Source organism: Neovison vison, chromosome 8 (genome assembly GCF_020171115.1).
Source record: "Neovison vison isolate M4711 chromosome 8, ASM_NN_V1, whole genome shotgun sequence".
Lineage (NCBI taxonomy): Eukaryota > Metazoa > Chordata > Mammalia > Carnivora > Mustelidae > Neogale > Neogale vison.
This window is the reverse complement of record NC_058098.1, coordinates 69,861,305-69,884,628: the sequence shown is the minus strand read 5'-3', so window position 1 is coordinate 69,884,628 and position 23,324 is coordinate 69,861,305. Positions and strand designations below refer to the sequence as shown.

Genomic DNA, 23,324 nt, shown 5'->3' with positions numbered 1-23,324 from the left:
TGATAGAACCACCAGACAGCTGGTCAATAAGGAAAGAGTACTAGAAAAATACCATAGGGTAACTGGACCTAACAGATGTTTACAGAACACACCATCAGCCAACAGCAGGATACATATTCCTTATCTGTACATATAAAACATTCCCTGGGACAGATCACATGTTAGGCCATAAAACAAGTGTTAAAGTTTTCAACAAAATCATTAAAAAAAAATCTTCTCTAATCACAATGGGACAAAATTAGAAATCAATAGCCAATGGAAAACTAGAAGATCCAGAAACATGTGGAAATTAAACACCATACTCTTAAGCAGCCAACAGATCAAAGAAGAAATAATAAGGGAGATTAGAAAATATCATGGGATATATGAAAATGAAAGCACAAAATAAAAAAATGTATGATATACTGTAAAAGTAAGTACTAAGAGAAAAATGTGTTAAAAATACTTACATCAAAAAAGAAGAAAGGTTAAAAATCAATAACCTAATTGTATACCTGAAGGAACTGGAAAGAAGAACTAAATCCAAAGTTAGTAGAAAGGAAAGGAAATAATAAAGATAAGAGCAGAAATAAGTAAAATACAGTACAGAAAAACAATAGGAAAAAAAATCAGTGAAACTAAGACTTGACTTTTGGAAAGAACAACAAAATTGATAAATGCTCAGCTACATTAACTGAAGAATAGAGAAGACTCACATAACCAGAATCATAAAGGAAAAGGGGGACATTATAACTAATGTCACAGAAATAAAAGCAATTATGAGAGATTATTACAATCAGTTATACACCAACAGATTGGATAACCTAGAAGGAATTGATACATTCCTAGAAACATACAACCAGCTCAGACTGAATCATGAAGAAATAAAAAAATCTTAACAGACCTATAGCTAGAAAGGAGATATAATCAGTAATCAAGTACTTTCCAACAAATAAAATCTCAGCAAAAAATGGCTTCAAGGGAGTATTCTACCAAGCATTTAAAGAATCAACACCAATCCTCCTCAAATACTTCCAAAAACTGCAGAGGAGGGTACCTTTCCAGGCTCGTTCTATGAGACCAGCATGTCCCCATACCAAAGCCAGACAAAAATACTATAAGAAAAGAAAACTACAGACCAATATCCCTTATGAACATTGTGAAAAAATCCCCAACAACATACTAGCAAACCAAATTTAATAGTACATTAAAAAGATTACACACCATTAAAAGTGAGATTTATCCTTGGAATTCAAGGATGGTTCAACATATAAAAATCAATGTGCTACATCACATTAACAGAATGAAGGGGGGGAAAAATCCCTCTTGGTCATCGTAAGTAATGCAGAGAAATCATTTAACAAAATACAACACCATTTCATGGGGGAAAAAAAAAGACTCTAAACAAATCAGAAATAGAAGGAAACTACCTCAACATAAGAAAGGCCTTATATAAAAAGCCTATAGCTGACATCATCCTCAACAGTGAGAAAGTGGAAGATTTTCTTCTCGGATCAGGAAGAAGGCAGGGATGTCCACTTTCACTGTTTTTAATCAGCAAAGTACAAAAAGGCCTACCCGGAGAAATTATCAAGAAAAAGAAATAAATACATCCAAACTGGATAGAAGTAAAATTATATCTGTTCACAGATGGCATGATTTTATATGTAGAAACCCTAAAGATTCCATAAAAATACCGTTAGAACTAATAAATAAACTCATCAAAGTAGCAAGATAAAATATCAACACAGAAAAATCAGTTGCAATTCTATGCACTAATATTGCACAATCCAAAAAGGAAATTAAGATCACAATCCCATTTACAATAGCATCAAAAAGGATAAAGTACTTAGGGAAAAAATTAACCAAGGATGTAAAAGACCTGTATATTGTAAACTATAAAACACTGCTGAAAAAATTTTAAAAAGATGGAAATAAATGGGAAAGATATCTTGTATTCACAGATTAGAAGACTTAATAGTTAAAATATCCATGCCATCCAAAGTAATCTACAAATTCAATGCAATCCCTGTTAAAATCTCAATGACATGTTTTGTAGAAATAGAAAAAAAATCATCCTAATTCATGAAACCTCAAGTGATTCCAAATAGCCAAAACAATCTTGAAAAAGAACAAAGTTGGAGGCCTCACATTTCTTGATTCCAGAACATATTACAGAAAGCTATAATAATCAAAAGGCTGTGGTATTGACATAAAGAAAAACATGATCAGTGGAACAGAATAAAGAGCTCAGAAATAAACTCCTATGTAGGTATAAGGTCAAATGATCTTCATCTAAGTTGCCAAGATCTCATCGTGAAGAAAAGTACAGTCTCTTCAATAAGTGGTTCTGGGAAAACTGGATATTCACAGGTAAAAGAATGAAGTTGGACCCTTAACTTATACTATATATAAAAATTAACTCAAAACAAAATGGATTAAAGACCTAAACAGATGACCAAAAACTATAAAATTCCTAGAAGAAAATATAGGGGGAGAGCTTCATGACTTTGGATTTGGCAACATTTTCTTGGATGTGACACCAGAAGCACAGACAAAAATGCAAACAGACAAATGGGACCACCTCAAACTTAAAACCTCTGCATCAAAGGAAACTATCAAGAGAGTATAAAGGCAACCTTTTGAGTGAAAGAATGTTCCTGAAAATCATCTCTCTGCTAAGTGGTTAAAATCCAGAATATATAAATAACTCCTATATCTCAAAAACAACAACAAATAACCCATTAAAAAATGAGCAAAGAACTTTAGAATAAACATTTTTCCAAAGAAGACATATTCATGGCCAACAAGCATGGGAAAGGGTGTTTAACATTATTGATCCTTATGAAAAATGCAAATAAAACCACAAGGAGATATTTCATACCCACTAGACCACCAGGATGACTTTAGTTACTAAAAAAAAGAAAAGTAAATTAACAAGTGTTGGCAAGGATGTGGAGAAACAAGAACCCTCATACCTTGCTGGTAAAAATGTAAAATGGTACAGTTGCTGTGAAAAAGTCTGGTGTTCCTCAACAAGTTAAGCCTAATATTACTCTATGGCTTAGCAAATCCACTCTTAGATATGTTCTCAAGAGAAATGAAAACATATGTCCAAACAGAAATTTCTACATGAATGTATATGGCATTGTTCTCAATAGCCCAAGGTAGAAACGACCCAAATAACCACCAGTGGACCGCTGGATAAACAAGCTGGTACATACATACAATGGATCCATACTGAAGCATAAAAGAAGACTATGTATGTTACAACTTGGAATCATAAAGTTTTTACACAAAGGAAGTAAAAGAAGGCAGACACAAAATGTCACATATTGTATGATTCATCTGGTATATATCCAGGAGAGGCAAATATACACACACAGAGAAAGCAGAATAGTGGTACCCAGAGGAGGAGAGAGTTGTGGGGAAGGATTACTTAATGGGTACAAGGTATCTTTCCTGAGGTGATAAAATTTTGAAACTAGAGGGAGGTGGTGGTTTGCACAACATTTTGAATAAATAGCATAGAACTGTACACTTTAAAACAGTTAATTGTAGGTTATGTGAATTTCACCAAAACAAAATGAAGAGAAACTGGCTTACTTTTCTTTTTCCTCTTGAGATAATGCTCGCCAAACAATTTTATTCAAGCGCCTGTTTAAAAAAAAAAACAGTAATTATTTAGTAGCAGTAGTTCATTTCATGGCAAAAGTCTGATCCCAGGCTCAGAAGGGCACTGAGGGCAGAGCCCAAGCCAAGGAACACCTGCACTGGACCACATCACTACCGTTTGCTTAAAGATACTGGATAGGAGTGTCTGCCTCCCTCGGCCTCACTGCAGAAACCTCATGGCTCTGTAGCAGTCCTGTTAAATATTAAAGGAGGGCACCGCTGTCAGCTCTGTCAGGTAAAACCTGGGCTAAGAAATGGCAGTAAGCAAAACAGTTGTCATTTTCTCTGCATGAAGTCTCTACACACCCACTGATTTTCTTCCTATGGAAAAAGTACTACTGTGCCCTTAGTTTACCTTCTAGAGACATTCTTCTAGACCTGGATTTTCAGAGCAACGGGGGTGAAGAGGCTCATAAATAATAGGACCAAGACACATTTTAGAGATCAACTGGTCTGACCTGCTTGTTTTCCAAACAGGGTCACTGAGAGGGGCAAGAAGATGAAGTGCTTTGCTCACTTATCACAGCCTGGTGGTGGTGGCAGTGCTGAGACTTTCTGAAGCTCATCACTGAACATGTCGGTAGAGAGAGGAAAGGAGGAGGCTGAAGCCAGTGGTTTCTATGGGGTAGATGCAGCTCCTTTTCTGTTACAAATCAGTGAGGCTTCTTTTGGATGTACCAGCCCCACTCTGTTCCCCCATTCTGTACTGCTACATCATTACCCAAAGTGGCCTTCCTAGAGTGCAGGGCACAGAACACTGGCTCTGGAGGGCTGGGAGCTGGTGTTCCATGAAAACAAACAAACAAACAAACAAACAACAAAAAAACAAGCTTCAGTAAAATGAAGTGGGAGAATACTGCCCCTCTCCAGGAGGCATTCTCTAACCACGGGACCCAGCATCAGCGACACAGGGCTCTGAGAACATTTTGGGGCCTGCCTGACCTCCCTTCCCAAGCCTGGTCAGACCACGGCAAGGGTGTCTGGCATGCGGTGAAGAGCACAGGCTCTGGAGCCAGACTGCTTGAACCCAAAGCTCAGTTGGCTTCTCCACTTATTAGCTGTGAGACTTTGGGCCAGCAGCCAACTTCTCTGTAGAATGTGGGTAATAATGGTACCTCCCTCCTAGAGTCGCCATGAGGGCTCAGCGAGCTAGTGTGGCACAGCACACAGCACCTGTCTGATACAGGCAAATGCTCTGCACGTGATATGAACAGTCAGGAAGTAGGCAATACGCCAGCAAAGTGCTGCTGTCTCACCTGGAGGCTTTGAGCTCCTTAGGGCCTATATGGAAACTGGGTTTTGTTTTTTTTTTTTAAATTATGTGGTTCACATATCAATAAGCAGGGCTTGTAAGACCTGTTTAAAGGAGTCACAGGATGCAGTTTTGGCTTGTGTGTATGTGCTTCTCTGAAAACAAAAAAACAAACCAAAAAAACCAACCACAACCTCATTTTAAAATCCCCTTAAAACTAAACCTGGAAAGTTGAGGCAGTATATATATAGTAAGGAGGCTGGGAGTGACACCAAAGGCTTTGGAGCCACATGGTTCTGGGTTCAAATCCCAATGCCTTTACTTTGCTGCTGTGTGATCCTGTGTTACATAACTTTTTGAAACTCTGTTTTCTTATCGCTGAAACAAGGATAACACCACCTACCTTGGTGCTGGGAGGATTGAGATGTACATATAAATGACCAGGAATAACTCAGTGTTTATTCCCTCCAGGTTCTGAAGATGGGCAAGGCTTGGAAACCGAGAAACCCTTAGTGAATGGGTCTAATTAGCTCCACATACCACTAATTTTAATTCAATCCTTTAGAAAATATTTTTCTAAGAGCACACTTACATAACTTCTGTTATTCCCCCTATTTTCCAACTATACTTCCAACTCGCAAGAAAAAGTGGGTGGGTGTGAACTGAGGGCAGGTAAGGGTGTTGATCCTGGCTCCACTGACTGGCCACAAAAGGCGTGGAATGAGGGCCGTCCCTGCAGGATGCCAAGAGGCTATGGGACATGAGGGTTTCCCTGAGGCTGGTCCACTCCTTGATTCAGGGATTTTACTAGCCATAGTTTTCCTTTTCTTTTTGTTTAAGGAAGAGTGAAATTTGGTTGAGGGGCTGCTTTCACTAGCTCTCCATACCTCTAGTTGACAAATCTACTTGTCCCAAGAATTGCCAGAATTTGCGAAGCAACTTGTAATTAATGACACTTTAGAAATCTAACCAGCCTGCAGAGCATTTTGGAGGTTACTAAGGATGGGCCCCACAGTCAGGTTAGAACTGATGCTTCTCCTGTGAATCTGAGAACTGAAACCTTGACCTTATACTCAAAGTCAAAATAAGCAGCAGAAAAATGACCCCAGGGCTAGCCAGCCCTGGAACCCTGACTCAAAGTTTATACTCAGACATACAAAGTCAGAATTGCTATCTTGATTCATGAAATATTGAAGCAGAAGGACTCCACACACAGCCAGTTAGGTGTGACCAGCATAGCTAGCTTATGTCACTATTTTGGCCAAAGGGCTGTGAGCTTCCCAATTGTCTGGTCATTGCTAACCATACAAATTCAGGGTTATATCTGACTTACTTGTGATGGGAAACTCCTTAGAAATACTATACTGGGGACAGAGTGGGAGTAAACCAAGTTTCATTAATTACTTTTCACTGTATGTGTATCTTTAGAAAGGTGGAGCAAGATGGAAAAGGGCAGTGATGCTTATGCCAACAAAATTCTGAAAGACTACTGAATGCAAAAGATCAGGAAGTTTTGTCCTGTATAATACTAATGTTAATATTAGTATTATTAAATAATTATATTAAATATTCACAACACATTAATATATTAATTCAATGACATTGAAATTTAAATAATATCAACATTAGAATTAATGTTACTATTAATAACAGCAATATCCATTTCTCTAAGTGCCCTAAAAGACCTTTCCAGATTCACTCATTGGAAGTAAGAAGTGGGCCGAATCACTTGCTATGTCTGTATTTTGATTTTGCTATTAGGGAAGGAGGGATTCCTGTCTTTAGAAAGGGAAAGGGTTAATGTAGGCGGAAGAGTTATGTAACTATTATACTCCTGTATTTATGGTTATTTGGGGATCAGCAGATTCAGGGAATGAAAGGGGTAAGTAATTAACATTAATTGCTCTTTATATATAATTTACATAACCCTCACAACTGCCTTGTGAGATTTTGTAAATAAGGAATCTGAAGCTTCCACTTGTTATGAGACATGCCACGTAGATGTTAGAGTCAAAAATGAAGCTCAGAATTGGGACCTAAAAGCCCTACCTTGTGGCCCTGCACCAGGCTTTCACAAACCAGGTTATTCTAGAACCCAAATATTTGACTGAGTAAAGCATATTCCATTATAATATGAAAGATATACTTTGACTAACTGAATTTGATAAATTTTAATAACTAAATGTGAATTAGATCAGATTCAAATTAAATTTCAATAGTCAAATACACACATAGCAATACCTCCTAGTTAGAGGAGACAAGGAGAGCAAGGCTGCTAAGCTCCGGCCCTTGAAAGCTGACATCCTTACATAGGAGACACAGGCCTGTGCAGAAGCTTTGAGCCCTCTGAGGGCCATAGGCAGGGTGTGTGGTGGAGTCACTGGGGAAAGGCCTCTGAACAGAGGGCCACTGGAGCTTAGGCAAGACAGTAATGAAAGAGGACAGCTAGAGGACAGGAAGAGGGCAGCACTGCTGAAAGGCAAGGGGGGAAGGCCTGCCTGGTGCAGAAGGAGAGGCAGAGTAGAGGGACAGCCCCCGTGTGGAGGAGACATGGAGAAATCTACAGAGCAAAGCCTCAGGCCCACAGACAAGAGCGAGCCTTGCCTTGTGTAGTTCATTGTGTCTGCAAGAGAAAGGGAGGGCAGACAAAGGCTCAGAGAAGTCCTGAGGAGCCTGGAGGCAGCTGAAGGAGCTTGTATAAGCCTCCATTCTTAGGTGAGGGCAGGAGAAGGCTCCTGTGAAAGGAGATCTGCAGAGGCCTGTGATGGGCATGGTGGGGAAAGGCCAGCATCTAGACCAGACTGTGCAACCCATGTGGCAGGAGTCAGGCTCTATACTTCTTTTAAACACACAGTAGATACACCGCAAAATGACAACAGACCAGAAAACTCTGCCTAGGACATTGTTAATGTTCATGTACTTTATGTCATTCCTTCCATCCACGTGGTGATAGGTGAAAACTCAGTTGCACAGTTCCAGAACCAAGGAAAGGCTTGCCTGGAGAAGCAGGGCATGCTTAAAGTTTAAGTGCTAGGCACCGAGGCTTCATAAAGTGCTGGGACTGGGGGTGGGGAGGGGACCACAGAGCTAGGACAAGGGTGAGACTAGGCGTCTGCCCTTGTGAAAACAAACTCCATCTCAGCACTAACACAGTGACTAAGAGTAAAACTTTCACTGGAGCCAACTTGATCATCCTTCTAATCTTGGGAAAAAATGATTTACGTAGTAGGAGACACTTAAGTTATCTCCACTATTTCATTGTTGTGGCGTTTCATTAGTCACTTTACAAAATCTGTGCTGAAATGACCGAATTCACTCTGTTAAAGGGAAAGCTTTTTTTTTTTTTAAGATTTTATTTATTTATTTGACACAGAGAGAGCGATTACAAGCAGGCAGAGAGGCAGGCAGAGAGAGAGAGGAAACAGGCTCGATCCCAGGATCCTGAGATCATGACCTGAGCCGAAGGCAGAGGCTTAACCCACTGAGCCACCCAGATGCCCTTAGAGGGAAAACTTTAAAGATCTCAGGGAAACTTGAGATTTCTACAGATTTTGGAAAGGGCAGATGGTTCCTTCAAAACTCTGTTGGAATTCTTTGGGTCCTGTATTTCATGCATGCCTGACACTGAGGAAACCCCCCTGTTTGTGGCTGCTACTGCTATATTCCTTCAGGGCAATTACTAAGTAGCTGATCCAGACAAAGACAAAAAAATCTAAGCTAAAAACAAGAGAAAATAAGCACAAACTCCATAGCTCTTAAAGAGCAGCTGGGTCTAATACTCACTTTTCATAGCTCTTAATGGCCTGTTCCACTTTTTGCTTGTAGATATTGAGCTTGACTCCTTGGGGGTTAATTAATGTCATCTTATTGGTGTCATTGCACACATGTGCCAGAGGAAACACCTGCACAGCAATACCAAAGGAAAGCATCATTTGATAGGTTAACAACTGCCTCTGAAAATGGATCTACAGTGCTATACAGCATGTTTTTCTGACTATAGAATCAATATAATTATAGAAAAATTAGAGAATACAGATAATGATAAAGAAAATAGACTCTGAGATATCATCGCTAATCTTTTTCTTCCAATTTTAAAACTCTATCAAGCACACACACAAAAACAACAGCTTCAGGAAACTCTAGTCAGAATCAAGTACTATCTTTGTAAGCCCCTGCCAAACTGATGAGAGTAAGTAATTTTTAAGAGAAAGGATCACCTTGTTGCTACTTTGTAAATTACTACTTGGGTTAAACATCCTCCTCATATATTTATTTCACATTTTATTTTCTCTTGAAAATATCTAATTACATTTAACATCTTTGGACTATTTTCCTTGTCAATTTATAAGAGATTCTTATAAAAGTCCTAGAAGCCTCAGTGATCACATTCTATAAGAACAGCAGACTATGAGAAAGAGAGGCCTTCCTTTTTAGTCTTTTTGTTTGCACCTGGTGCTTACTTTTGGGTTTGGGTATGCCTATGACTCCAAGCCATCTTCTTAATACCTGTAATACTATATACTTAACCTCTTTGCATGTTACTTCTCTCTCCTTAGTAGAATGTAAGCTCTATCAGAGCAGAAACTTTATTTTATTTACTATTATATTCCCATTACCTAGAATACTGGCTGGCACATAGTGTGCCCTCAACAAATATTTGTTGATAAATGAATAAATATTCATTAAAAAAGTATATTCCATATTTTAATATTTAAACAAAAAAGAAAAGTCTAACTAACAGAATGCCAAGCTATAATATTGTTTCAAAATTATATATGATTCCAACCATAAGCACCATGTAGGCATTTTGAAAATGTGGAGAATTGCTTCTAAGAAATAAATTTTTACTTTCAATCAAGATGACATAAGTCATGCTTTTATGTTCCCTCTTATATCCAAAATTAGACAAAAATTATATTGTTATTGCCTAAGAAAAAAATGCAGAGAATGGAAAGGAGGAAGGAGAGAAAAAAGGTCAGATGCATGGCCCATAAATTTCTAGGTAACAAAAGTTGAATGGAACTGGGAACAAGTGAGCAGGGCTGAAGTTGTAGAATTGCTGACTCTTTGTCAAAAGATAGCAGGGCCATGGGAGCACAACTCCTGGACAGCAAGTGGGACTATGAGTGTAAGAAGAAGGCTCAAGTCAGGCTCAGGGCCTGAAGCCAGTGTTGGGCTGAGGGTCTCGCACCCCTTGAAAAAGGTTCTGTCAAGTGAGAGAGGACATTGATGGTGCCTTACCACCACCAACTATACCAAGCCACCCGCCAAATCTATCACATTCCAGTATCACTGAGGAACAAGAGCTCTAAACACCAGTGAGGGGGTGTACCAGGGGATGGCAACTGGAAAGAAGGAGAAAGAAAATACAGATTAAAAAAAAATCCTGCTAATCTACGTTAAATTTCCAAAATCTACAATGAAAAAAATATATAAATGATGACTGAGAAAATCAACAATAAGAATGTCAATTCGCTTGAGAAGAAATTAATCTTATAAGCCATCTAACAATGATTTATAGTAATTATAATTAAAATTAATTATGATTAGGTTGTTCAAAGAAGTAACAGCTGTGTAAAAGTACAAAAACATACAGAAGTACCAAAAGAAAAAATGGACAGGAAAAAGAGTACTTCAAGTAAAACAACCTATCTTGGAAGAAAAGGACATTGAAATGATGGCTACATATACTAATTTTGTAATTTAAATGTCAGGACCAAAACAAGAAAATAGGCAAAGACTCAGAAAACTTAAGAGAAAGAAACGAAGAGGCTGTGAAATCGAACCTCACTACTTGTCGGACACAGGAATTCAGCATGTGGCTTCTAGAACAACTTTTGTCAAAAGGAAGGGGCCAGAACAGTAGGTTGAAAGGTGAGTCGGCTAGGCTTTGAATACTGAATGAAGCTTGCAGTAATGGGGGAAAAAAACCCACCACAACTCTCAAAATAGACCTACATATCACAAAAACTTTCAAGAGGAAAAAGAAATCAATCTCCACAAAATCAAAGACCTTCATATTTTTATCACCCCTGGAAATATACCCCCCTAGAAGTCTATAAATAGCTCTCCAAGTTTGCCAACATATGGCACAACTGCAAATCAAACCCTAAAATATTTAGCAACGTGACAACATTTATATTGATGTTCTACTTCCCTCTTTTGTGGTTTTAGATCTCAGGCTTTGCGTGGCCATCATGTACTTCAGTGTGGTAGTAGTTCAAATTTGGCTCTGTGCACCCACTCTCATTCCTTTCTGCATGCAGATTTAGGGAAAGACAAAGTCATACTCCACACCTTCAGTCTATGGTCTTAGTTTTTACAACATGGTGGTCACATGGTGGTGCCATGGGATATTCTCTTTATGATGTCAAATGTAGAGTGACTATGAGGTCGTAAGGGGCATTCTGATAGGACTTGAGGGATCAGAACCATGGTTGCCCATCTTCTCCAAGGAAGCATGGGGAGGGGGAGGAGGGTGCAGTTAATGAAGAAACTGACAGCTCTGTTTGAAAGGGAATAAAACCTGACCAGGAGGCCGCCATTTGTGTTCCCGTCCTCCGGAACTCTATGGAAAGCGCTCAGGGAACAAAAGCTCCTGAAAGCAAAGCCGAGCGGATCACTCAGCCCGGCCCCTGCTAAGGGCGGTGCAATTCCGCCTGGGGCAAAGACACTTGAGAATCACTACAACAGGCCCCTCCCCCAGAAGATCAACCCTGATCACAACTCCTTTGAAAATTATTTACTTATTACCTCTCATAATGAAAATCAAGAGACCATCTTAGATAAAATTTGACAACAAAAAAAGAGCTTCAAGATATTACCTACTTCAATTCTCCTGAGATTAACCTAAAAGAAGCCTTGCCAAATTGATATTAATAATCATACCCTAAAAAAAGTTAAAAAATTTTTTAAAAAATAATTAAAAAAATAATCATAACCTGTGGGGAAAGATTTTAACTATGAGAAAGGGAGGGAAGGTGGGGGTAGAAATGGAGACAGAAAAAAGAGAGAGAGAGAGAGAGAGTCAGCAACCAAAAAGAAAGAAGAAATTGCTAGAATTCATGTACAGTTAATTTGGGTTAGACCTATAAGCAACCATTGTATTTAAGAATAGTTTTGTCAATAATGGTAATAGTGTTTATCCTTTACTCTCTGCCAAGCATTAATCACTCTCTACATATTTTCTCATTCAGTCCCTATATTAATATACACACTGAATTGCAGGTTTTGTTATATGCCTTTCAAACTCTGCTGTTCTTTATTCCTTTCAAAAAAAACCTACCAGTTTTCTAGCATAATACATGTACAAAGTAACCATTTTTTGAATATTTGAAAAACTAAAACTATATATATATTAAAACAATGGTCAAGGCTCCAAAAATGTTTTATCTATATTATAAAATATAATGAAGTCTGGATTCCTCCAAATTTGAATTCTTGGTAATTGAGTCATGAAATGAATGTAACTTTGCTATTTTTTAAGAGGTATTTGCTAGAAATATGAACAAAGTGAACAAGAAATTTAGGTTCTATAATAAACTATTCTGAAGCAATAAAAGAATAGAAAATTAAAATGAAATACCATTCCACACAGTAATTGGTAAAGTTTTTTTTTAATGTACTACTTTTTTTAAAAAAGATTTTATTTATTTCTTTGATAGAAAGCATATGTAAGCAGAGTGGCAGGTAGAGGGAGAGAGAAGCAGGCTCTCTCTGAGCAGGGAGCCCCATGTAGAGCTCGATCCCAGGACCATGAGATCATGACCTGAGCCAAAGGAGCCACTTAACTAGCTGAGCCACCCAGGTGCCCCTTAATGTACTGCTCTTAAGTGATAAAGATGTAGGTAAATAGGCATTGTTAAAATTCAAAGTAAAGTGTGCATTAATGGGGGAAATAATTTAAATAAGTTGCAGTAGTTCATATTATTGAATATTAGTGCAACCATTAAAAACTCATCCGAATGTGGTCATTACAAGAGAGTATGTTCATAACATAAGCTAAATGAAGGAAGCAGAATACAGAACTATATGCACAGGTATTCGTTGTTAAAGTCACACTATAGGTAAAGTTCCTCCTGACAACATTCTGTGTTTATCCTCAACCCCACATTTTGAAAATGAGAACATTGTATGAAATGGGTGTTTATATAATTATTGTTCAATCCTCGCTGAGTTCACCAATTTCACTTTTTTCACCTTAATCAGCTCTCCCAACAAATATCCCAGAGCTTGCTGCCAGACTGGCCAAGGAGAGGACTGAAGGGATGTGCATGACAGAAACACCAAAGCTGCACAAATCCTGCATGGGTAACTCTGAACACAGACACGTGGGTTTATGGCAGTGCAGATGCACAAACTGCTGAGGGTAGAAGCTTTAGTGTCTGCTTTCAAACTGGAACATCTCCAGTCTCCAAAGATCAAATGAAAGCAGGATCACAGAATTAACTGGCAAAAGAGGAGCATGTCAACAAGATCTTCCACAAACCCAAGAAAATATTTTACTACAAGGTAGACTATGTCCCACATTTTTCATACTAACTTTTAGAAAAGAAAAGATTATTCTTTTCAATTTAGTGAACATTTTCATTGGCAAAGAAGATAAACGTCTGTTGACCTGGAACAATGTTCACAGTAGACTGTTGAGCAAAAATGAAGGCACTAAACTGTATATTCAGTTTGACATCATTTTGGTAAAACAAAAACAAAAAACAAAGGATACATATGTATAGAAAAAGGTCTGGTCATAAAACCGCCAAATGATTCTTCAGTGGTAGAGTTGTAACTCTACTATTTCCTTCTTTTTCATTTATCTGTATTTGCTAATTTTTATACACAGTGAATATATATATCTTTTGTAATGACTGTCCTTTTTAAATTAAAAATTAATTAGTTTTTAATTAATATGAAACTTATCACATAATTTTATGTTCAATGCTACTATATATGACAGCAACAAAATGCCTGTCCTTACAGCATCACTAACCTCTTTGCACTTGTCAGCTAAATGACAAGATGAATAGCAACTTCACTAAGTTGCTCTAACTTTTATATATGATACTTTGATGAAAGCAAATGCTTTGCTCAAAACCCCTACTAATGGGATTGTGCATGGCCTGTCAGGAGTAAATGATAGAGCTAGTATGCAAGCCCAGTGTATCTGACCACAGAGTTATGTGCCTAATGAACCCAGATTAGGGCAAAACAGGAAACCTTGATGGGATGTTGTTAAAGAACATGATGATGATGTAAACTTTCCAATGATACAGATTAATGTTCCCCAATTATTTTACTTTTCTTTGAGGTGACTGGCAATAAAGAGCTCAGAATTCCAGATTCATCAAATAACTAAAACAATTTTATCCTGTATATGACTTGGCAATGAATTAATTTTTTTGAAAGAGTTAAGGTAAAATTATCTGGTCCACTGGAAACCCAAAGTGCCAGTTAGCATCTCATAATGAAGAGTTGCTAGGGCAACCTCTCTGCTCAGTACTTCATTTCCAAGGTGACAGATTTGATGCTGGTCCGGGAAACATTGAAAACCAAAACAGCATTGTATTCCAGAAGAAGAAAGAACCCATACATAAGTCATGAATGAAACAAAGAGCTGGGGACAAAGCCAAACACTGCTTTACAATTCAGCCCAGACAGATGTGACTGGGCACAGAACATAAGCGTTAAGAGTCAATTAAAATTCTCAGTGCAGTGTGTTAAGATTCAGGTTTGCTTTTCAGCTCCATTCTACTTTTTTGTCTACTTTTTCAAAAAACATTAAGCCCAAATCTCAAAAAGCTATACATCCCACTAAGGAGGATGTATGTTTAGGTTATTGTCTTACTATTCTTTCCATTTCTAAGTGAGGGTCTCTTCCAGTCAGAGAAAATGTTAAGGAATAAAAGATACAGGCATGCTTTGATAGTGAAGTTGGAATTTACTGCAGTATACCTCCATCATCCTCATGATGCATGCACTTACTATCAATAATGGAGGAAGGTAAGCACACTGGATTGTGTGCTACCTACTCACAGGTCTGTGATGAGAATTTACATTGTCACAAAAGGTACCAAGCACAAGTGTCAATGGTGGAATGAAACTGAAAAATGTTGATCCTCACCGCTTAGCTTTGCTTTCTAGAGCCAGAAGACTAGAATGTTTTTCTGAAGAACAGGACCCTCACTATTCTTCTAGTTTCTCCTTCTTGGGAATCACTCCATATTTTTCTCTCTTTCAGCCCCACACTGTTTAGTCCTATCTAACCTGACTTTGAAAATCACCTTGGCTCCACCCTCACTGTTGCCACCTGGATCAGAGTCACCCAGGCCTTGCCTCCTGACTGACCCTCACCTTCCCAGCTTTAAACCTCTCCAACTACTCTGCACATTGCAACTGAAGCCTAAATTGATCTTCTGTTAAAACCCCTTTGCTTGTCCTCAGGATGACACTCCAACTTCTTAATCAATCAAGGCCCTTCCTTTACTAGTGCTAACTTTCCTCCAGTCACAACAAACGTTCTTTAGAATGATAAACTTTCTTGGATCTTAAACTTCCCCACTTGCTCCCCGACTGCTTAGGACATCCCTCCCCATCTACTCACTTGTTAACTCCTTTTCTGCCCCTGGGTCTGAACCCTCAGAGCCAAGCCTGAAGCCTTCTTTGACAACTGAGACTAGCTTAGGGGACCTCTCCTGTATCTTCACTAGGCACCTCCCTTAACCAGGACTTATTTTAATTGCTATTTCCTCCATGAGATGGTAAACTGTGTTTGTAGAAACATTGGTTGTCTTATTTGTCTGTACTCTAGAGATCAACTCAGGCCTGCATACAGTAGGCATGTAATACTTGTTGAATATTTTTAAAATAAAAGTCAATAAAAGCTTATTGAGTGCCTGTGAGTATGGGCTATTATATATGCATTACTTCTTTTAATTCCATAACAATCTCAGAGTAGGTATATTATTATGTTTACTTCTTCGTAATATGAATGGACCAGTGAAGAGAGGACAAGTTGAATAATATTTTATATCTGCATACTATTTTCAAAGCATTTCTATACTTATAAAACAAATGCTTATCAACAAATATTATATAGGGTTCCTCTTAGGAAAAAGGCTGTCCATGGGGCTCTAACTAGCAGAAATGTAAAACTTATTTGGAAGGTTATTTGATTTCATCTGTCAAAATTTTATTTTTTTCCATTATACTTCTTTTCAGTGTTCCAAAATTCATTGTTTATGCACCACACCCAGTGCTCCATGCAATACGTGCATCCGTCAAAATTTAAAATGTGCACACCCTTTGGGTCTAGCAACACCACTTTGCAGAATCTATCCCCAAAGAGATTTGTTTATGTGCCCAAAAATCTGTGTGCAAGGAAATGTTATAGGATTGTTTGTGATATGGAAAAGAAGTATACAGTGTAAATGTCCATTAATGATGGGAAAGAACTGGGAATGAAAACTACAGCACAGGAAATATAGTGAACAGCACTTTAATAGTACTGGATGGTGACAGAGGGCATTACACTTGTGGTAAGCACAGCATAACTTACAGAGTTGTTGAACCACTGTGTTGTACAAATGATATTAATGTAACATGGTGCGTCAACCCTACTTCAATTAAGCAATGAAATAATGAGGAAGAAATGTGAAACTAGTAAGAAAGAGACAACCCATATCTACACGTGTGTAAAAGTCTCTAAGACCTTACTTTTTTTTTTTTTTATTTCTTTTCAGCGTAACAGTATTCATTGTTTTTGCACCACACCCGGTGCTCCATGCAATCCGTGCCCTCTATAATATCCACCACCTGGCTCCCCCAACCTCCCACCCTCTGCCCCTCCAAAACCCTCAGGTTGTTTTTCAGAGTCCATAGTCTCTCATGGTTCACCTCCCCTTCCAATTTCCCCCAACTCCCTTCTCCTCTCCATCTCCCCATGTCCTCCATGTTATGCTCCACAAATAAGTGAAACCATATGATAATTGACTCTCTCTGCTTGACTTATTTCACTCAGCATAATCTCTTCCAGTCCCGTCCATGTTGCTACAAAAGTTGGGTATTCATCCTTTCTGATGGAGGCATAATACTCCATAGTGTATATGGACCACAACTTCCTTATCCATTCATCCGCTGAAGGGCATCTTGGTTCTTTCCACAGTTTGGCGACCGTGGCCATTGCTGCTATAAACACTGGGGTACAGATGGCCCTTCTTTTCACTACATCTGTATCTTTGGGGTAAATACCCAGTAGTGCAATTGCAGGGTCATAGGGAAGTTCTATTTTTAATTTCTTGAGGAATCTCCACACTGTTCTCCAAAGAGGCTGCACCAACTTGCATTCCCACCAACAGTGGAAGAGGGTTCCCCTTACTCCACATCCTCTCCAACACACGTTGTTTCCTGTCTTGCTAATTTTAGCCATTCTAACTGGTGTAAGGTGGTATCTCAATGTGGTTTTAATTTGAATCTCCCTGATGGCTGGTGATGATGAACATTTTTTCATGTGTCTGATAGCCATTTGTATGTCTTCATTGGAGAAGTGTCTGTTCATATCTTCTGCCCATTTTTTGATATGCTTGTCTGTTTTGTGTGTGTTTGAGTTTGAGTTTGAGAAGTTCTTTATAGATCCTGGATATCAACCTTTTGTCTGTACTGTCATTTGCAAATATCTTCTCCCATTCCGTGGGTTGCCTCTTTGTGTTGTTCACTCTTTCCTTTGCTGTGCAGAAGCTTTTGATCTTGATGAAGTCCCAAAAGTTTATTTTTGCTTTTGTTTCCTTTGCCTTTGGAGACATATCAGAAAGAAGTTGCTGTGGCTGATATCAAAGAGGCCCAAACATATGGGCCTATGTTCTCCTCTAGGATTCTGATGTAAGACCTTACTTTTTTTTTGAAGTAGGTTTCACATCCAGCATGGAGCCCAACATGGGGCCTGAACTCATGACCCAGAGTTTAAGACCTGAGCTGAGATCAAGAGTCGGACACTGGGGGCACCTGGGTAGCTCAGTGGGTTAAAGCCTCAGCCTTTGGCTCAGGTCATGGTCCCAGGGTCCTGGGATCGAGCCCTGAATCGGGCTCTCTGCTCAGCAGGGAGCCTGCTTCCTCCTCCCTCTCTATCTCTGCCTGCCTCTCCACCTACTTGTGATCTCTGCCTGTCAAATAAATAAATAAATAAATAGTCAGACACTTAACTGACTGAGCCACCTGGGTGTCCCGAGACCTTAATTTTTAAAAGATGATTTTCATAAAATAAAAGATAATTTATAAAAGATAAAATGGAAAACCGTATGGTATCACCTCATTTATATTTATTAAAATTGTTATGCAATGAGTATAAATATATATTATGTATACGTACGTATATACGCATGAGTGTGTGGGTAGAAAAACAATTGGAAAGATAATCACCAAACTACCCAAAGAGTTTCATTTGTAGATGAGAGTGGCTGAGAGAGAAATTCCCCCATTTTCCTTTAAAGACTTCTACATGGTCATTCCATACTGAGAATTCATATGTTACTTAGCAAATAAAAATAAACCAATAATTAATTAAAATTAGGTTCCCTTTATATTTCACCATTTTATCATTTGTTATAGGTCTGTACTCTTAACTTTTTTTTTCGTCAGCATAACATTAATATATATTCAGTTCAAAGTACTACAACAAAAACAGAACCCCCAGGGCACCTGGGTGGCTCAGTGGGTTAAGCCTCTGCTTTCAGCTCTGGTCATAATCTTGGGGTCCTGGGATGGAGCCCCACATCAGTCTCCCTGCTCAGTGGGAGCCTGCTTCCCCCCGCCCCCGCCTGCCTCTCTGCCTACTTGTGATCTCTGTCAAATAAATAAAATCTTTTTAAAAAAACCAACAAAGCAAAAACAGAACCCCCAAATCCCCAATAATCTCACAACTCAGATAAACACTATTCACATTTTGGTAAAAAGAGAAGAGGAGGGAGAAAGAGTGCTGTGTCTACATCATATATATATGTAACCAAATTTATATACTATAAATGTGGAGGTTTGTACCTGATTTTTTTCATTTAACATTAATTGTATTGAGAGCTTTTCCCTATGTCATCCTTTACAGAAACATGACATTTAATGAAAGTATGACACTCCCCAATACAGATAGACCCTGTAGACATTTAGGTTGCTTTCAGCATTCTCATTGTTAGATATAAGGCAGCACTAACTATTCTTTGAATATATGTATCAGTGTTTCTGATTATGAAATACCTACATATGGATTCACTGGAGGAGAGGCTGTATGCTCTTAACACCTGAGTGTACTGCCAAGGATAGGCCAATATATAATCCCACCAGCAGGATATAAAAGTTCTCATTTCATCCTAATTTTGCCATCACTGTTCATTAGTATTTGTGTTTGTTTATTAGTATTTTTTAACTTTACAAATTTGACGGTCGTGGTGGGGTAGGTGTCTAACTGGTTTTTCAGTTTGCATTTTTTCTCAGTGCATATATTTGGTTACCAGGTAAGAAATATTTGTGTATGGGGTTTTGATTTTTTTAATTTATCCCCTTAGATTTTCCAATGAGGTATTTATTCTTTCATCATATGGGCACATGTACATGTATGTTGTTCTGTGAACAGAACACTGATTCATACATACACACACACACACACACTGATATGGATGCACACACAAAAACATATTTAAGCTGAGTGAAATAAGTCAAGCAGAGAGAGTCAATTATCATATGGTTTCACTTATTTGTGGAGCATAACAAATAGCATGGAGGACATGGGGTGTTAGAGAGGAGAAGGGAGTTGGGGGAAATTGGAAGGGGAGGTGAACCATGAGAGACTATGGACTCTGAAAAACAGTCTGAGGGGTTTGAAGTGGCGGGGGGGTGGGAGGTTGGGGTACCAGGTGGTGGGTATTATAGAGGGCACGGCTTGCATGGAGCACTGGGTGTGGTGAAAAAATAATGAATACTGTTTTTCTGAAAATAAATAAATTGGAAAAAAAACATATTTAAGACATTACTCTTGTAACTCTTTGTTGTATATGTTGCAAATATTTTTCTGAGCTCTGCCTTCATTTTATTTATATGCTTTTATGCAATAGACCATTTTTCTGTATTTGATCCATAAATCTTTCCTTTATGGTTTCTTCCTTTGATTTTATGTTTGTACTTCCATACCCTATCATATTTGTTTTTTGAAAAATTTATTTTTCCATGTTTTAGGTTGTTGGAAGGCTTAGAAGGAGACATGAGAAGCACAAGAAAATTCTAATTCTTGGCAGAATTCACTAAATACATCTTATTCCAAATAAAGCTGAAGAATATTAATAAAATAAGTGCACAGAATAGGAAAACCTGCCACCAAACTTCCTAGAAGAAATCAATCAGTGTTCAGTTTCTCTCTGCTGCTTCTGGAAGAAGTCAAGTTCGAGTGATACATTGTTATCTGACTAATCAGGTTAGAGTTCTCTGGAAATACAAATAGAACCTGCCAGTCACAAGGTCTCACCCAGGGACAGAACCACTCACCGTGAAGCAAAGTCAACAGGAAAATAGCATCAGTCACACACAACCTCCAGAGCAAAATCACCGGTCGTGCACATGTTGAACTCCAGCAGTGTGATATTTTCAATGTGACTAAGAGAAAAAAATTCACCAATTCCTCTGCTTTTTCCAAATACATCAAGACCAGTTAGACAAAGCCTTTTTATTATTTTTTTTAAAGATTTTATTTTATTTATTTGAGAGAGAGAGACAGTGAGAGAGAGAATGAGCGAGGAGAAGGTCAGAGAGCGAAGCAGACTCCCCATGGAGCTGGGAGCCTGATGTGGGACTCGATCCCGGGACTCCAGGATCACGCCCTGAGCCGGAGGCAGTCGTTTAACCAACTGCGCCACCCAGGCGTCCCGACAAAGCCTTTTTAAAAAAAGATTTCCTGCCTTTGATTTTTTTTCAATTTTTTATGGAAAATCAGAACTATATAAAAAAGCAGACAGAATAGTAGAAGGAGCTTCCCCAATTCAATATTCTTATCATGCAAATTTAACAGTTACCAACTCGTGGCCAATCTTCTTTTATCTATTCCTTTCCTCCCCCAACAACTCCCACCATCCCAATGATTTGGAAGCAAATCCCAAACACCCTACATTTCTTCTGTAACCATTTCAGGATGAGATAAGTTCTTTTAAGGACACTATTTCCATTTAGCAAATATAAAGCCTGATATGTTTCTTTTTTTTTTTCCTCTTAAACCAAGCATTTTATTATTTTTTTTTTAGCCTGATATGTTTCTATTTAAATCATTAGCTGTCACTGTATATGCCCAGAAGCACTGGGGTTTGATCCTCATATCTTTGGTTTTTGTGTGTTCCTCATTCTTGAACAGTCTGGCTGCTCCACTGAATCTGTTCTTGCTAAGGGCAAGGACTTTCTATTTGCCCAATTCAAGGGAAACTTTTCAGTATTTATTTAGCTTTCCTCCACATTTAACCCTATTATGCCCTCCCACTGCATTTTCCTCTTCTAAGACATGACTGTCATTCTCCTATGGTTCTCTCTGGCTCTGGTTCACTCTCAATCTCTCTCAAGTTCCCTCTTTCTCTCTTTGCCTCTTTTTGTCTCTTGCTCCCTCCCTCTTTCTCTTTGTGACTTTTTCCTTTGGGGACTTTTATGATGGAAAGATGCCAGTGGTGTTGCCTGCATGGCTCCATCAGCTAAGAGGGCCAGCTCCTGGTTTCAGCTCAGGTCCTGACTTCATGGGTCCATGAGAATCAGCCTCATGTTAAGCTATGAGCTCAGCAGGGAGTCTGCTTGAGATTCTCACCCTCTGCCCTCCCCCAACTCATGCAGGTATGTACAAGCTTTCTCTCTCTCAATAAATAAATCTTAGGGGGAAAAAAGAGATGCCACTATATTTAAGAAGAGAAGGTAAGCAAAGGGAGGACACTGTGTCTCCCAAGTTCTCCCCTGATCCTCTGAAACTAGATGATGTTCACTCACAACTCATGACTCTGAGAAGCTTTTCAGACATTTTTGCTGCTCCACATTGCCACCCACCAGCAACAAGCTGTGAATGACCAACCCAGCAAGGGCCAAATTCTTCTAAGCTTAAAAATGAAACTTCTTAAGAGCATTTCTCTCTCCTTTTTACTATCTTTAAAAATAATTTTCTTTTTAATGGCTGAAATACATTTCTGTTACAACTATACAAGACCAAAGTGGACTACATTTTATTTGAGCTGGAAATGAAAAATATTTCAGGCAGGGATAGACAGAAAATCAGTCTTACCTCATCAAAGACCTTGGAAACAACATGTTTGTCCAGAATGGGAACATAGGTGGGGATGTGAGGGACCGCTGTCATGGACAAGGCATCCATGATGGTGAGTTTCTTGGCAACCAAGCTATGGGTCTTGAGCCAATCTTCTGAAGACATACTTGAAGAAACAGAAGACAGAATATGATGCTTTAAAACTTGTAATAAACACAACCATAACAAAGCTTCCCTGGTAAAATTGGGGTACTCACTCTTGGTCATGAATCTGTTTTCCTTCTCGACTCACTCTCCCTAATGACTTGCCATCTAGGTACTCATTTGTCAGCAGGATGCTTATTTCTGTGGAAGGAGAAATGATGGTGGTATAGTTTCCGAATATATGGGTTTTTTAAAAGTCAAAATGCAAAAGGATCATACTTATCTCTCAGTTCTGTTGTGACTGATGATTAATAAATGGACCATATTTCAGAGAATCCTGACTGTCATAGGAGGTTCTCTGGAAAAATTCATTTGCAATTACAATAAAGACCAATACATACATGAATATGGCCCTATCAGTGTTTTGTTTATCTACTTCATCCCATATCCACTGAGATCCCTCTCCATGGAAGAATGAGACATTCATTCCCTCATTCCCTAGAAAACACATTTTCATTTTATTTATTTATTTATTTATAACTCAAGAAACATCACATCAAAGTTGTTTTATTAGTTTTTCACAGTGGTGGTATTATGAATATAATTCTGCTAATTCTTTTTTTTTTATTTAGAGGAACTTCTATTTCTTTTTTTATAAATTTATTTTCTATTTATTTTTGGCATAACAGTATTCATTATTTTTCCACCACACCCAGTGCTCCATGCAATCCGTGCCCTTTATAATACCCACCACCTGGTACCCCAACCTCCCACCCCTCACCGCTTCAAACCCCTCAGATTGTTTTTCAGAGTCCATAGTCTCTCATGGTTCACCTCCCCTTCCAATTTCCCCCAACTCCCTTCTCCTCTCCATCTCCCCATGTCCTCCATGCTATTTGTTATGCTCCACAAATAAGTGAAACCATATGATAATTGACTATCTCTGCCTGACTTATTTCACTCAGCATAATCTCTTCCAGTCCCGTCCATGTTGCTACAAAAGTTGGGTATTCATCC

The 23,324-nt window shown here is 38.5% G+C and overlaps 1 protein-coding gene across 2 annotated transcripts in view; it reads right to left on the bottom strand.

The window, feature by feature from the left end:
- VWA3B (von Willebrand factor A domain containing 3B) overlaps positions 1 to 23,324 on the bottom strand; it is a 216,163-nt gene that overhangs the window by 43,182 nt on the left and 149,657 nt on the right. For both annotated transcript variants that reach the window (XM_044263854.1, XM_044263855.1), the window contains exons 15-18: positions 22,421 to 22,508; positions 22,182 to 22,329; positions 8,690 to 8,808; positions 3,586 to 3,636 (exon numbers count right to left, since the gene is read on the bottom strand). In XM_044263854.1, the coding sequence (XP_044119789.1) occupies positions 3,586 to 3,636; positions 8,690 to 8,808; positions 22,182 to 22,329; positions 22,421 to 22,508 (406 nt within the window). The remainder of the gene's footprint in view (positions 1 to 3,585; positions 3,637 to 8,689; positions 8,809 to 22,181; positions 22,330 to 22,420; positions 22,509 to 23,324) is intronic.